Source organism: Pterocles gutturalis, unplaced genomic scaffold (assembly GCF_000699245.1).
Source record: "Pterocles gutturalis isolate BGI_N339 unplaced genomic scaffold, ASM69924v1 scaffold1456, whole genome shotgun sequence".
Taxonomy (NCBI): domain Eukaryota; kingdom Metazoa; phylum Chordata; class Aves; order Pterocliformes; family Pteroclidae; genus Pterocles; species Pterocles gutturalis.
In genome coordinates, this window is record NW_010102681.1 from 8,453 (window position 1) to 24,716 (window position 16,264).

The 16,264-nt window shown below is 35.3% G+C and overlaps 1 protein-coding gene across 1 annotated transcript; it reads right to left on the reverse strand.

Moving 5' to 3' along the window:
- Window positions 1-805: 805 nt before the first annotated feature.
- Window positions 806-15,794, reverse strand: KDSR (3-ketodihydrosphingosine reductase). Its single transcript, XM_010086361.1, has 10 exons — window positions 15,690-15,794; window positions 14,969-15,058; window positions 13,783-13,839; window positions 9,984-10,049; window positions 9,737-9,832; window positions 8,436-8,627; window positions 6,527-6,610; window positions 3,639-3,722; window positions 1,671-1,772; window positions 806-1,315 (listed from the first exon to the last, which is right to left on the reverse strand). Exons 1-10 carry the CDS (start codon window positions 15,792-15,794, stop codon window positions 1,196-1,198), a joined length of 996 nt encoding a protein of 331 aa, XP_010084663.1. The 3' UTR covers window positions 806-1,195.
- Between the last annotated feature and the right edge of the window lie 470 nt (window positions 15,795-16,264).

Genomic DNA, 16,264 nt, shown 5'->3' on the forward strand with positions numbered 1-16,264 from the left:
TCATTGTTATGCATCAAGCTTTTTCAGTGTTAAACTCAAGGTTTATTAGAAACGACGACTGGTTTTTGTATATTCCGAAGCAGTTATTGAGCAGCCTTGTTTTATGTATTTCAAATGAAACAAATTAGAAGTGGAGCATAGAAGGAGAGCATTTTAAATACTTTCTTGTCACCTGAAATCTTTTCTGCGTAGTGAAAAAATTATATATGGAATGCCATTCTGACACACATCCCTCCCCCTTCCTGAAGCCCTGCCCCAAAAAGCTACATTCCTAAGAGCCCGGCATTTTAGTTACAATTGATTCTATCATCAGCTACTGGTTTGGCTCATCATTTGCAGCTTTGAAAAATAATGTGCATAACAGTAGCATTAAGCTACTTTCCATTCCAGAGCAAAAACTGGCAGATAAGGAAAAGTTAAGTATCTGTAAAAATTATACATAATTTCAATGGCTTAAAATGCTGAAAGTCATAATCAACACACTTGATACTGGTTTGATTATTTTTGTTCACAATATACTTCAAAGGCCAGAAGAGCTACAGACCCAGTCACATCTCCTAGCATTTCTCTGTGGGAACGGGTTCTTCATCTCCCTTTAGAAAGTATGCATGTATTAAACCATACTTTTTAATTACTCCCAGACTGAGAAAGCTTGGATCATTTATCTACTATCTTAAGGTTTCCACAGTTGCATGTTGGACAGAATGAGGAAAGCTGTCATTAACAGAAGGATCTGTAGACTGGCCAAAGGAAAAGTTAACATTCTAAATTAAAAAGAGTCCCAAAACGTTAGCAAAAGGTACCAACTTTTCAGAGGACTTAAATCTACTTCAGCCCCATCTGTTATGGTACTTAATTTTGTCCATAAGCACCACAGTGTGAAAACTTAAGCATTTGTCCAGAATTACCACACATAGTCCATTCTCAAATTCTACTCTGCAGACCACTTACAAGTTCCCCAAATTCTCTCCAACTCAAATCACCAAAAAAAAATTTAATCCTCATTCACACTTTTGCATAGTTTGGCATTTTCTGGAGTTGTACTTTTGTTTTCTTTCATAGCTTTTGAGAGGACTTGTCTGTCACATAATTCAAGTACCTCCTGTCTAAATCCTTCAGGAGAAAAACTGAGTCCCACTTACACAGCAAGCTGTTCAGGACTGTTTGACATCCTTCTTTCAATTCAAAGTAAAGATTACTCAGTTTTATCTGCACTTTCAGATTTTTCCCTTTGCATCATGCAGCGACGAACTATACTGTCAAAACTTCCTAGGTAAAATAAGCCAACGATGCGAAAAATGCCCATGCAAACAACCTGGAAACAGAGAGAAAGATTTTTTTAGTTAATTTAAGATCCCAAATTGTAGCATATTATTTACTCATTACATAAAAAAAGTTCCAGGCAGGTATGTTATATAATCTTGAGAAACAAACGCATGAAAACCATCACAACAATGTAACAGTTCAGGACTGAGCAGCAGCAGGTAGTAATCTTAGCTTTCCCCCCAACTTGCTGCTTCAGCTTGAGAATACTGCTTCAGTTTCCTAAACCCAAGTCTCCACAGTATTAACACCCATGTGATGAAAAAACAATGTTTGCGTAATATTCTACATTTTAAAGTATTTTAAACTATAAGAAATTGTTACTACAGGGCCTTCACAAATCTTACCTGCTGAAGACCTTCAGTAATAGAAGTGACTGGTGACATTCCACTTGTCAATATTGATAGCATGTAACCATCTGATCCAACTGAGCTGTTGAAGTTCCCTTGCTAGATGGAATGAAAACAGCGATAAAGAAAAGAAAAAAGTAATTTACCCAATTGTTGCAGACCATGATGTGTCTTATTTCAACAGCTATTCTTGATGAACATACATGACTGATATCACTAACAACAAATATCTTTATTACATTAAAAAAATTACAGAATTAAGAAACGAAATATTAAAAAATATTTTGTACTATATAGCAACATTCCAAGCTGTTCACTTAAAAATGGACAGGGAAGCTAACTTCTTTTTAGAGAGAGGTTGTGCTAAATTACTGCAGATTCTTTACAAGATGGAAAGCCTCTAAATTTCTTCTTGAAGCATGCTTACTGATGGAGAAAATGCATGACAGTCTCCCCATCAGCAAGCATATTTCAGAGGCAGAATTACACCCTGTCAGATCACCAATCACTACTCTAATTGTAGAATCAAACATTGCTTGCCTTTTGCTAAAATGAGTTTGCTATCACATGAGATTTGGCATGGGAGTGTATTTCCAATGGTAGGTCACAGGTCCTCCTTCATCTACGTAAAGAATTTTTAATGTGCCCTCCTCAAAACCACAAGATACACAGCCTGCTAAGCACTTCAGCTGGCAGAAGAGTGGGGAGAGACACCAGGAAAAAGTTGTTTGGTTGGTTGCATTTTGACTACTCATTAGGAAAATTGCAGCTCTATGGCTCTGACTCCCAGGCTTCTCCTATTTGTTTCCAGCAGGCTTTATGCTGGAAAACACTTTCTGAAACACTGCAGGATTAAATCTACGGAATGTGGAAGAGAAAGGAGAAGGTGGTGGTCCTGAATCAGGGTTAGGAGGGAATCTATGCACAGTAGCAGAGCATATGAGATTTGGTTATTTCCGAACACACACACCTGAGAGGACTGCAAGTTGCTACAGTACAGAGATACTTTTTAATTTCTATTTTAGCCTTTCAGTTGATGGCTTGAGTGCATAAAGGCCATGTCTGAATTTATATACCATCCAAAATGCTGGAAAGCATGGTATAGAAATACCAGATGCTTAAGATTAGAGAGGAAATTAGCTTAAGAAAGCAGAATACTGGGTGAGGTAGTACTTGCTTTTAAAACTCTCCATCCAAAAACCAAACACAAAACAATGTCTATGTGCTGTATTTGTAAAAATATTGTAAAAACTTCACAACTGAACACCTGCTGTAGCTGTAAATCATGTTGAAGATCAAGAATATTTGGAACCGCAAAATAATTACAGATTTTAGGATTCAATCACTGTGCTTTACAAATATGAAATTTCATGTTTGTTTCCATTCTGAGGTGCCTTACTAAGCACACAAGCATTCCATAGCACAAAACATTTAAAAAAATTCATCAGAAAGGCAATACAACTTTAACCACTAAGAGCAGCATTTTATGTATTTTAATCACTCATAAATCACCTACTTAAGACCTTAAAAGCCAAAAAAGCTAGACTGCCTTCATTTATTGTAAAATTATTTTTATATGAACTCATCTTCACAAAAAATAAGATAGTCCAACAAGCTTTTGAGGTTAGACAGATGGTGTTTGATACATAAAAAGTCAACAGAGTTTAGTGCTTTAAAGTCAGTCATAATCTGCCTTCGAGACATTGCATCATACTGAAGCATCATTCTGTTCTGTCTAATGTACAACTTCAGATACTTCTTAGTTTCAAGAGATTGTATAAAATAATTTGTAGGTACGGTGGCAAAAGAAGAATAAAGAAAATATTTCCTTTTCAAACTAACCAGCAAAGACTAGTGTTCCGTGTTGCTTTTAGCTTAGCCATTGTCTTCCAGTCTTAAACAAGTATTAAATGTGATCCTAGTCTTTCCAGTGAAAAGCATACAATAGAGAGATAATTTACTTACTACGGCATCTTTGACTATAACTCTGGCGACTTGTTCTGCTTGACAAACAGATGAGGTTTCAGAAATTAGCTTCGTCTCTAAGGGCTTTAGTAGAAAAACACCAATATAAGTTTGATTAACAACACACAGGAAAGAAAAATAGGAAGGTCAAATTTTGGTTTGGGGTCTTTTGTCATGGATGACATCACTGTTAGCAAGCGCTACCACAGTCACCTAAACATCCACTTAAAGACGGGTAAAAGCACCTTCACAAATAATAGTCTAATTTTATGAAGGGAAATGACAGCTTTTCCTTGAGTAGTACTTTTAAAATAGTTTATTACTAAAAAAAATATTATTTTTTTCCCCCAAGTGTTTTATTTTCGTTAGGAGCTATCAAAATGCTTAAACTACGTCTCCTCAACACCTGTATTAGTTCATTTATGTCTTTTTTTGATACAAATTAAGTAAAAGATAGGCTTGAAATATTTTAAGATCGACAAAACAACTTTTTTTAAAAAAATTTCTAAACCTTCACATACTGGCATCCACCAAAATCCATCACTGCATTTTATTTCTTCATGTTTTAGAGCATTTATGCCACTTCACCTTCCTAGAAAAAAAGTACTTATGGCAGTTATTTTAGCAATCACAACTTTTTTCACAAAAAAAAGTCTGGCCTGTTACAAAAACAAATGGCAAAAATATACTTTAAGTATTTAGATGCATGTTTGTCATTCATGTCCTTTTAACAAATGAGAGTTAATTGCACAGCAAGCTATTTAAATTCTCAATATGTTAAGATAGATGGTTCTGTTGATGAAGAAAAAAACAGCACTAAATTGGGGAGAAAAGAGCACTTGGTCGCAAGTTGACTTGTTGTAATGGCTAATTCAGTTACATTTAATAACAAAATTTAATTGGAAGCATTCAAGCCTAGTGAAATGTTGTGACTAGTTTAATTCTGAGATTAATACTTCTAAAAAGCACTTTAGGGAAGAGCTGAGCAACTACAGGTTTCTCTCTCATTATCAATCTAAAGTACTACAGAAATTAAATTTCACAGAAACAGACCTCTTTCCAAATATCTATAGAATTATGAATCCCGATTTCACTGACCAGGCTCACCAAAAACTTTTTTTTTAGTATTTTAAGGGAGGGTAGGGGGGAATCAGTGTTTTTGCCAGCATAAATCCTATACAAACACCTTTTACATGCTGTTTCCTGTAATAATATGGCTTATGGCATCAGATCTCCATCTCATAACCCCTATGTACCTCTGAGCTTACTGGCCAGCTTCAACCAAATGTGAAAGAGATACAGCGATGTCAAGAGTAATTAAAATATTTTAAGTCTGTGGAAAAAAATAGCAGCTGTTCAGAAGCAACAGCTAAAATTAATGACATGTTGAGAAAAAGGAAGGCAGAAATCAGCCATTAAATACTCGATCTGGCCAGTCGGCCAGCCAAAGAAAGCATGGCTGTCATTTGTAAAGCAGTTACCTCAAAAAAAAAAACACCACAAAAAACTTAATGATTAAACACAGGAAACCTATATCCTTGTTCCTGACATTTTATTTTACAATAGCCTAGTTTGCATCTCTCCAGGATTAGAGAGACAGATGTTCTAAATTAAGTATTATTAAATAAATGCAACAATAATAAACAAGTATCTGAACTGTCAGAGCAATGCAATATTGCAGAGATTTAAGGTGCACTATCATGGTAGGAGCAAGTCACCTGAAGGCTTCATCTATGCTAAAACAAAGCATATGCTTAAAAGACAACACCTTTTTGACAAATAAGATAAATCTCCCTGAATCTCTTTTAAAGAGAAATCTGAGATGAACAGTGCATTTTGCTGGTGACTGTATTTCCCTGAAATAGGCTATTATAAAGAAAAAATCACAGAGAATACGCAAGCTATACAAGTATCTGCAGATGTTTAATTCTGGCACTTTATATGGATGTGTGGGAGTGTACATTTAATACAGAATATCTTTATCAAGAAATTACAAAGTAAGAACTGTGTTATACAATCCTTACTGATTCCTATACAAAGAGTGAAAGACAAAAATCGAATTCAGCTCCGATTTCCTATTATACATGATGGGACATCTTGAAAAGGCTCATCTCCTTAGATATCAGGTTTCTAGTTCACAGTATGCAAATAAAAAATAGGCACATTTTTCTCCCGATACTTCAATTTGAACAGGAGGCCTGAATGTAGTTTCTGGAATTATACTACATATGTAGGGACAAAAGGCAACTAAATTTTTGAAGAACAAAACTTTCCAGTTTGAGGTAAGCCAAATGAGAAAGACCTACTGCTGACACACCCTTCTGAAAAGCGATACTGTCATTTGCACTACAAACACAATGCAAGAAGAGTCTCCTTCCTACTTTAATACTAGCTTAAACAGCCAGTATTCAATTGTGTCTTTACATAGATTAATACAGCATGACTAGTTTGCAAAATTCACTGAAGTGACAGATGAAAATAAACCTCTGTTCCATCTATCAGAACAACTGTATATTATCAAAGATGCAAAATAGGAATATTGGTTTTGGCTCATTAAGCTTTGATATCAAAACAGATAGTGGTTTTACAGTTTACCATTTCATAACAATATTTCAGTTGTGTATAGACAGACTTCGTAGTGTTTCAGATATTGAAGGTAGGTGGTTCTTCCATTTAAAGCCAGAACAATAAACTACACAGAAAATTATCCTACAAGCTATTTAACTCTGACTAGTTAAGTTGATAAAACTGAAGTGTTTGAAAGCACTTCTTAAATTCTTAATATGCACCGATTTCAAAAGTACTACAGAAGTGAATGAAATCTGAAATGCATTGCTTACAACAAAGTGAAGCTTTAAAAACATTACAGTATCACTGAAAAAGTTTACCTTTGTTTTACTTTCTTCTGCAAAGCCAGGTGTGTCAGTATCTGGAGGATAGGCCACTGTTATGTAGATATTATAAGGTTTTACCTGTATTTTACAGAAGTAAGTGTTATCTTAATACTGACAACCTTTACATATCCCTCGTAACATCATTACTTTCTCTTATACTGCAGAAATACAGCAAGCATGAATTTAAATTGCTTTTATTGTTAAGTCACCCTCATATCCAGCACTTGGAAGGCTTAGAGCTTTGTCAAATGAGAGAGCACAACAGCAAAGATCTTAAAGAGATGCTTGTGTTATTTTGTATAATAAAAATATCTAAAAACTTTGCAAATTATTTGATGAATTTAAGTATTTTAAAGACATTTAGAGGAATATGAAAGTAGTTTAGCTCTGTAATTTTGGCAATTTCTGTTTTAAAAAAAAAAAGAGTAAACCATTGCCAAACACCAGTACTGAGCATTCGTAAACACAAGGCCAAAAAGCCTTTCACTAAGCCTTATTGGCATGCTTTTTTGTTGTTGTTTATGTCGACATATTTTCACTGCTGGACAAAGGTGCAAAAAACCCAACAAAAATGTAAAACTCTAATTTTACATCTTTAAGAGGTATACTCGAGTCACAAGGCTTTTCAACCCATGGTATAAACTTGCAAGGGGTTAAAACTTAAGGAGACAAAAAAATAAGTAGAAAATGTGAGGAAAAATGGAAGGTCTCACGTCAACGATTGCATCTAGTTATGTATTTGCATGTATGTGTCATAGAATTACATCAGTTACTGCACTACTATTTAGAAACTACTACAATGCAGTCTGTTACAATCTGTAACTCCAATACAAATAAGGAAGCTTTTAATGAAAATATTCAGAGGGCTAAGATAAAGTGAAGTTTTGTAAAGCACAAAGTATTTTTATTTATATTATGAAACATTCTATATTGAGAATACATACTGAAACACCACATCACAGGCCCATAAACTCCCTATTTTTAGTTTTGAATGATTCAGTCTTCACAAAAATGCCGGTCACCAGTCTGAAGAAAGACACTGCAGTCACGTTGTTCTATTTGGCAGGCCAGAAGTGATTAGAGGCAGTTTTACCCCACATTCTTATCCTGATCAAGGCATACAACTACACTGAACAGAACAGCATAACAACAGGGACTATGCGAGGGTCTAGAACCAAACACAGACACTTTATATATAAACACTTAACAACTAAAATATACATTCTTAACACAAGAATAAGGGAAGTAATCTTCAAATCAATTTTACCTGTCTTACTACAATGTACTTGCCAACCTCATTCCATTGAATAATTAAAGCAGTATTTGTTTCAGTCTTGATTTATGTATCAGCTTAGATTATTGCACTATAAAAAGCTCATATATACCAAAATTTAGAAGGGTGAACCACTGTCAACACAATGTTTTGTGGAAAATCCTCAAATTCTAGCTTGCAAGTTTTACTGTTTCGTATGGTTCACAAACCACTTACCATGGCCTCACAAACAAGTTGGGAATCACTGGCCTGCCCCTCATGCATCCATGGGATCTTCAACATCATTCTGCACTTAGAGCCTTGAAAAAGACTTTTACTCAAAAGACTTAAAAACCAAGTCCTTTTAGTTAAAATAAAAGATTTTAAAAATGTCTGCACATGTGGTCATCTTCAGTTCTAGGACAGATTCAATCTATTCCCTCTAATATAACTGAAGTCAGCTTAGTTTCTGCAATTCCATGCACAGCAGTAGTATTGTACTGCAGCCAAAAAAGGGCCAACGTAGCGCACACACATATTAGCAGTGCTGCACAAGACAAAAAGAGAACTATTTAATGAAAACGTGCTGTGCTGCTAGATAAAAAATATTTTTGCTTACAATCAAAAATACTTAAATTATTGGACACATACCTCCATTTGCAGGGCTTCAGCCAACCCTCGAAGAGCAAACTTTGTTGGAGAATAAGCTGTATAACCAAACAGGCCTAATTGCCCAGCCTGAGATGATACAAACACAATCCTTCCCATTCTTCGTTCCTTCATGGTGGCGATTACCGCTCGACTCGGGTAAACACTGCCCAGATAATTGACTGCCATTAATCTCTGTACAAACAACATTAATATGGTATTAGAGCCACCGATTCAAAATCCTTCAGCTGTTTGGTATTATTTATCAACATGCATATTTCAGTCTGCTTTAACAATGTTACTAGATTTGCAGTTCTACCAGCTGGCAAAAGAAACAACTGTTTTCTATGCCACAGCTTCATAAACTGTTTTATAGCTAAAAAACTCACTTCAAACCAAAGAAATACAGTCTATCTACAAGTCTTAACAGCATCTAGGATACTGACAATACTGCGAACCATATGGCCTTCAAAGAAAAAAGAATAATATTTGAGGGAAAATCTAAACAAAATAGTGTCCCAGAAGCCACCAATTTACACATGATGTACAGAAACATAAAAAAATTCAAGTTTAAAGAGCTTTTTCAAACAGGAAACAGAAAAATTCTATGTATTTATGCATTTCAGAGATTTTAGTCTTTGGCAGGATAAGGAGAAGTCTTTAATTTCACTGTCTAGAAGACCTGAAACACAACTGACAGCCTATACAAGCAATAGCACAGATGATCCAAATTATAAAATTATGCCTATTTGGTATTTTTCAGATGATTCTGTGTTATCTGTAGATGACTGCAGGGCTGAGGGCTGTGGGTATAAAGCAACCAAAATACAGGGGTTTGGATTTTTTTTTTGTCTTTTCAACAGAGCAGCAGCTTCTCAAGCTGCAAACAATTTGTGCACCTCAGAGCTGAACACTGAAAACAGCTGAGTTTTTCTTAAACAGCCTAAAAATAATAATAAAAAAAAAATCTTCACCATCGAAAAAAAATGAGACCATGTGAAATTCAGTGCCTTTCATAGTGCATTAAACTATAAAAATACATGCCAGAATTTTTTTTGCCATCTTGAGGACCCTCTCTATCCCAGAGGAAGATTTCACTGTTCTGCCCCATCAATGGACTGATAGATGAGAAATTATAGGAAATCCTCTCAAATCTAAAGATAGATTCTAATTCTGACAGCTAACACAATCAAGTATATCACTATTCATACAAAATCTGCAAAGACACAGGAATGCAATCTAATTGTTAGAACAGTTGAATAAGAAATCATCATACAATAAAATAAAAATGTATGGTCACTCACTTCAAAAGAATTCACTTCAATATCTTCAAATTTTCCTGTAAATGATGTACCTGCACAGTTTACAAGCATGTCAACAGGCCCCAGCTTCTCCTGAGCCTGGAAAAGAGTAGAGAGGTTAAGATGTTCTTTAGCAGGAAAATAAACCTTCCTATAGCACAATATCATTGTAAGAAACTAGTTTCATTAGAAATATATCACACACAGATAAGCTTCTTAAGATAGGTAGGTGAATCAGTTACTTCCTCACCTGTTTCAGAACATTCTCCACCTGTTCGTAGTCTTTAGATACATCAACAGAAATACAAAGTACAACCTAGAAAAGGAAAGTGAAAGAACATTTTCACAACATAATAAGTCCAGTAACTGTGGATTCTTAGCCTTCCAAAATGAAATAAAACCCAGTGGCATAAAATATGAAGTCTTTTTGTCAGCATAGTTTGCACTTCTCCTACACTGGAGATTTTAATTTATTGTGCTAAGACACACTATGACTTATTTACATAAAGTTTAGTAAAAACTATTCTAACTAAGGCAGCCAAAATTCCACAGTGCTACATTTGACTTTCATCAGCGCTAAACACAAGTCAAATAATTTGTGTGGCTTAGGCTCATCTTTAAGATAAACCTTTTTTGTTTTCCACATCATAAAAAGGTATGTTGCAGAGTGTTGCTCTGAAACTGCAGCATCAGCACTGCAAAAAAACCTCTTCCAAAATTGATAAATCAAGTGTTAAAATCTGCTAACTTTAGTATTGGTAATGCATGCTACCCACTTTTTTAATAAATTTTTTTTGAATAATAGTAGAAAATTTAGTTGTATTCTGTTTAATTGGGACATGTCAAGGACAAAACTAAAATAAAAATTCTATGAGAAACTGACTAGTTGCACAGTGTCATAAAGATCTAAAAAGTGAGGTAGTGTGTATATCTTTACTCCTTGTCTGGAAACCAGAGATTAGGGGGTTTAGTTTGAAAAATACAGGAAAATTAAAATAAATATTGGCCTGGGGAGGGGGGAGACAGGGCCAGGTCAACAGAAAACAGATGACAGTGATATCTAAGTTTTGTTGCAGCTAGAAGTTAGTAACTTTCAAGGAAAACAGGGCCTGATTACTTCTGTCAAAGATGATCTCAGAATCGATGTTCTGAAGCACCTTCAAATCATCTTCTGGACAAAGGAAGCACTACCTTTGGGTTACCACTTACAAAGCGTAAGATCGCTACAAACTCCAGCTTGGACAGGTATTTACAAATAAGCTACCTCCTCTGCTGAGCAATCAGGAGAGCTTTGGGGCAATTCATCACCTTGAAAGGATAAGCAATCTCATAGAACAATAAAATGAGGGACTCCTGTATTCGTGTTCCAATTTCTATAATTTCTTTTACTTTGGTCAATTCATTTAAACTCAGTTTGATGTGAAATAAAAAAAAATTCCTCAGCAGTTTGTAACAAGCATCATCACGACCACTTGTCATGGAGCAGTGGACACACACACACAAAAAAGTTTAGCACAGTGTAACTAACTGCTTTGGCAGCTAGTTAATTTGTCAGTTCTGCCTCTGGTCAGACCACAACACTTCTTAGCTGCATAAACAGAATCTGCTTGCCATTCCTGTAGAGCAGGTTGGCTATTCTTGACTCCAGGCACTGTGTGTAGATGGACATCAGAGTAAACTTGCGGCACAAGTTATTGGTGGGTCTGCACGCATCTCCCCTTAAGGCATTTACTACATTTTGGAAATATTTATCTTTTACATAAGTTTGAGAACAAAACAGCAAGTGAATGAAAACGACATTGATTTATTATCTGGATGTCTCTGCAAGATCAGTGAGTAGGTTAAAAATCACAGTTATGTATCCAAATTGGAGCAGTTTGTTAGTATATCAGATTGCACAGATGTGTTATTCATACAGTAAATAACACATTCAGGAACTACCACAGCTTTTATTGACAACTGTCACGTTATACAATTCACCTCTTTGCTTCTATTATCATACATTCTGTTGTCTGCTGCCACATACCGATCACCTTCACTCCAGAGCATGCACTATAGATCCAAGCCTACAACACAGAACACGCTCCCAGAAATAGTCTAATATCCCCATCCCTGTTCCTCACCTTTTGTTCTAAATATTGCATGGCGTTGGATCATTAATACAGCTTTCACAATAAAAGATCAATTCAACTTCTGGTGAAGTAATATTCTACATCAGGAAAGGGATTAAAAAAAAATATTGCAAAAAAAAATCCTCAAAGGCCAAGGACACCTATAGCCATAAAGGCTGCACTGTCAGCACTCAAAATAAATCACATGCAAAGTTTTTAAAATGAACATTTGCCAAGTTGAACACTAGAACACATAGATGCCAGACTCTGTTTATCAGTGCAACCTGGTTTCATGTATATATGCACGAGCTGAAAGGTGACAGCATATGCTCACATAAAAAGTCATCTTTCCTGAGGAGCTATGCCTCTTAGCTCAACATCTAGTAAACGTAACTGTCTCTGTGGATGTGATCCATATCAGACGTCTTTCTCTACGGTTTTTCAGCAATCCTTTCGTACAGCTTCTCCTGGTTCACCTACACTCACTTCCCTGCTTCTGATCCGCTGTTCCAGTGTGAGCTCTGACCCAGACTCCGTACTTTTTCCCGTTCTGTTCTTTGTGTTTAGATCAGGCAGGCTTCCCTGTGACATTGTCTACAACCCAACAATAACTACAGATGAGCCACCCTACCTATCGCTCCCACGGCCTATGCTTAACCTGGCTGCAAGTCTAAAGCTGCTTCTGCAAAAGAAGTCCTTTTCAGCCCACAATGGAGCTTGCTCAACCTTGGGATTTTAACTGAAACTCTTATGAACATGCAGCAAGCAATTCCTTTTAAACTGCATCTACCAAGCTTGGACAGATTTTAACAAGAACATCCTGACACAGTGTTTGACAAGGGGATTAACTTTAATGCTAAACTTGGGAAACTACTAGAGCAGCTACAAGAAATTATTTGGATTTATTTATTTTTTTTTTAAATGGGCAAAATATAGTTTCTCCTCACCTCAGATGGCTTAGTTTTTCAAATAAAGTTGATGTAAGGCAGCATGCATAGAAAAAAAAATCCACTTGAGCCACCTGACAATAATGTAAGGAAGCAAAGACAGAATCTTATCTTATAAATGGAGATATCAAAAATATATATTAAAAAAATGTATCAGCTAGTACTAACACTATTGTCTCCAAATATTCAGCTTTTTCCATTGCTTCTTTTCAACAGAATATCCAGTTTATCAACTCAAATTCCTTTTCACAGACAAATAAATTGCTCGTATTTGTAATCATGAAAGCAACAAAAAAGTTCTGGAACACAAGAAAGGAGAAGTCAAAGATGATAACAGCCTGAACACTGTTTCCCCTCTCCCCTTGATTATTAGTACTGCAAAAAAAAATTTTAGCATTTCATCTTGAAGTTGCATATTTTGAACATAGCAAGCTTACCCACTTTAAGGTAGTACCTCTGCAAGCTCTAAAACAGGGCCTTTATGCACAAGTGCACTATCTCTTCACTAAAGCAGCTTCAGTGTTTAGAAGTCTGAGAACTTCACAAATTTACCTTGTGTATCTGTTACAGTACTTTGCCAGGAAAAGGAATATAAGTACAATGTAGTGAAATAAACCTGGAAACAAGTATCTAAACTTATTTCCCAAGACAATCTCTGTATTTATAAATTGCAAAAAGCAAGAGATTTGAGAGAAATTAGCTTCTTCCACTTCATCTTGAAGAATACAAATGCTTATCAAGTGACAGTAAATTGCAGCTATCCAAAAAAGCATACTACACCTACAGCTAAGACATCAATCTTTTTCTCTAAGAGAAGCAGGCTAATGCACTACCTAGATGTAGCAGAGTTCAGAAAATCTCAGGTAAGCAGATTAGCATTTGAGTTAAAATACTGAGTCCTCACTCACTCATTTTTGTCAAACAGCTTTGTTTTAAAGACAAGACTATCTTAAACAAAATCCACTACAGCCATTGTTAGCAGTGATCTTACCTGCTTGTCATTAACAGAATACTTTTCTATTTCTTTCTTTGTCTGCAACAGCTTGTTCTGAAAGATACAAGAACAGATAAAGCACTGCAGTTCTGTGAGCAATATTAGTCTTCAGTATTTCAATAAGACTTAAAAACATTCCCTAAAAACCAAAAAAGCTATCCTCAACCAGTTATAACTATTATCATTTTACAGATTTGTGAGCATATGATGAAAACATTAACTCCATCAGGCTACCAGAACTGGCTTTTCACTTCATCTTGAAGTTTTTCACTTCATCTTCTAAAGCCAGTAATGACTTCTATAATATATTTAATGTTTTTGTTTCATACAACTACACAGAGTACCTAAGACTGTAGGTATTAAATTTTTCTCATGTATTTCGGTTCTATTTTATATTTTTGCAAAATTACATAAACTATTCTGAAGAACAATCATTGTAATGGAATTATCATAAAAATTACAATAAAATTTGGTAAATTCAAATTGCGATGCTCCTTTCAAAAAAAATTGTGTTAATTCTGGCTGCATTCAAGGTTATGCAAAATAAGATCTCAAGTGTAAGTAAATTATTAAAGACAGCTGGGACTGAGGCCCAAAAAATATAAGTGCTTTTATTTCCTGAATAATTATTTTTCTCTACAAATAAAGTAACAACCCATTACAAAAACAGAGTCATTCCAACTAAATTATGAATATCTCTTGGTTAAAAAAAAATCAAAGGAACACTTTTTCCTCCAAAGCTGTCTTGATGAACAGTTTTTCACTAGTAAAAGGTATGATACAATGCTGATTAGACACCAAGATATTACATGTATTTTAAGAATTGTCTTTAATCCCCCAGTTGTCACTTACTGTAGGGAAAAAAAATACAGTTTTAAAGAATGTAGAGGTTTTCCTGCTTTTGTCCTCTGCCACAGATCTAGACACTGAAATAATGAATGCCATTAACAGAAGTGATAGCTGGCAGAGTTTTAAGGCAAGCTTATCACAAATTCCATGTTGGGCTATGCTCCTTAAAAAGGCAGCCACCTCTTCTGTTCAAATGCATTAATTTGAAATGCTTAGGCTCCCTTCAAAATATACACTAAAGAAAGCATGAATAATCATAAATTCCCAAATTATTCCCCACTTACACAGATTTTTGTGAACTGAGTTTAGTCAGTAAAAATACACATACACTTACCTCATCCCTTGCAATCAGCGTTATGAAAGCACCTTGCTTATAACATTCAATAGCAATACATTTTCCAATTCCACTGGAGCCTCCAGTTACCTAAAAGTTATTTGAAAATGGCAGCATCACTCCACTATTTTCATATCTTCTCCCATACGATGAGTCAAATCAAATGAAAATTCTAAAAATATACTGAGATCAAAATATCACCCAATGAGGTATGAATACAGAAGATACACTACAGTTAGTTTACTTATTGAGTATGAATGAAAAATAAGATCTCAATAGATCAAGGAGCATTTGTTTCCACCCCAAAACCAGTTTTACCTCAGTGGTATTCTTTGCTCATTTCTTATGCCAGGCAGACTTTGACCCACTGCCACGTGGGCTCTCTCACACACTTTAGACTAAGTTAATTACTTCTGCTTTTAAAAATGACAGAAAAGTTTGAAATAATTATTAATGTTAGCCATAATAATAAAATTACATCCTTTCCCTCCATATCTGGTACAGCAGAAATTATTTGTAAAATTAACAACTGTATGCCTACTGAAGTTATCATCACGTGAACATACCAGAAAATAGCTTCCTTCTTATTAAAAGAATTCCACTAATTCAACAGTTGGCCCTCTACAGAGTATTTCTCAGTCCTCAAATCTGGGCCTTGAACTGTCTGTGCCATCCCACAATTCCAATTTTGTGGGGATGCCAGCAACTAAACTTCCATTACCTTTTCTTCTTCCTCTAAACTGTAACATTGCGTAGTCTTATACACAAACAGGAAGTTAATAGTTAATCCATAGACAAATGCAGGGTGATGACTACAGCCCTGCATCATATGTTGCAGGAAGATACACTGCCATGTGACACTAACATGAAGTCGTAAATCACCTTAACACCTCTCTCACTACCCTCAATAAACCTCCTTGTGAACTCCGTGCGGAACAAGATGTAGACAACAATCCTGACCTCTCTTTTTGACTAAAATAAAAATGTCTGCCTGTCTGATGCTGCCTTCAGATGACTTGTTCGTTTATGCCCAGTCTCAGTGTGCATGTGCCCTCAGTCCTTAAACAAACACTGGTATCTGCCTTATTTAGGCAAATCATTTGAATTTTCTTTTAACAGCACATTAAGTCTATAATTGAGAAAATATTAGAACAAAATGCCTAGAAGCGGTTATTTGAAAAAAATCTGTTGATTAAATTAGTTCTGAAATGCAGATTTGCTAGTAATTAGAAAAATAAGTTATTTAGATTGCTCTGGAAATGGTAATTTTTTGTTCTTTATCAAAACCTTTCAATA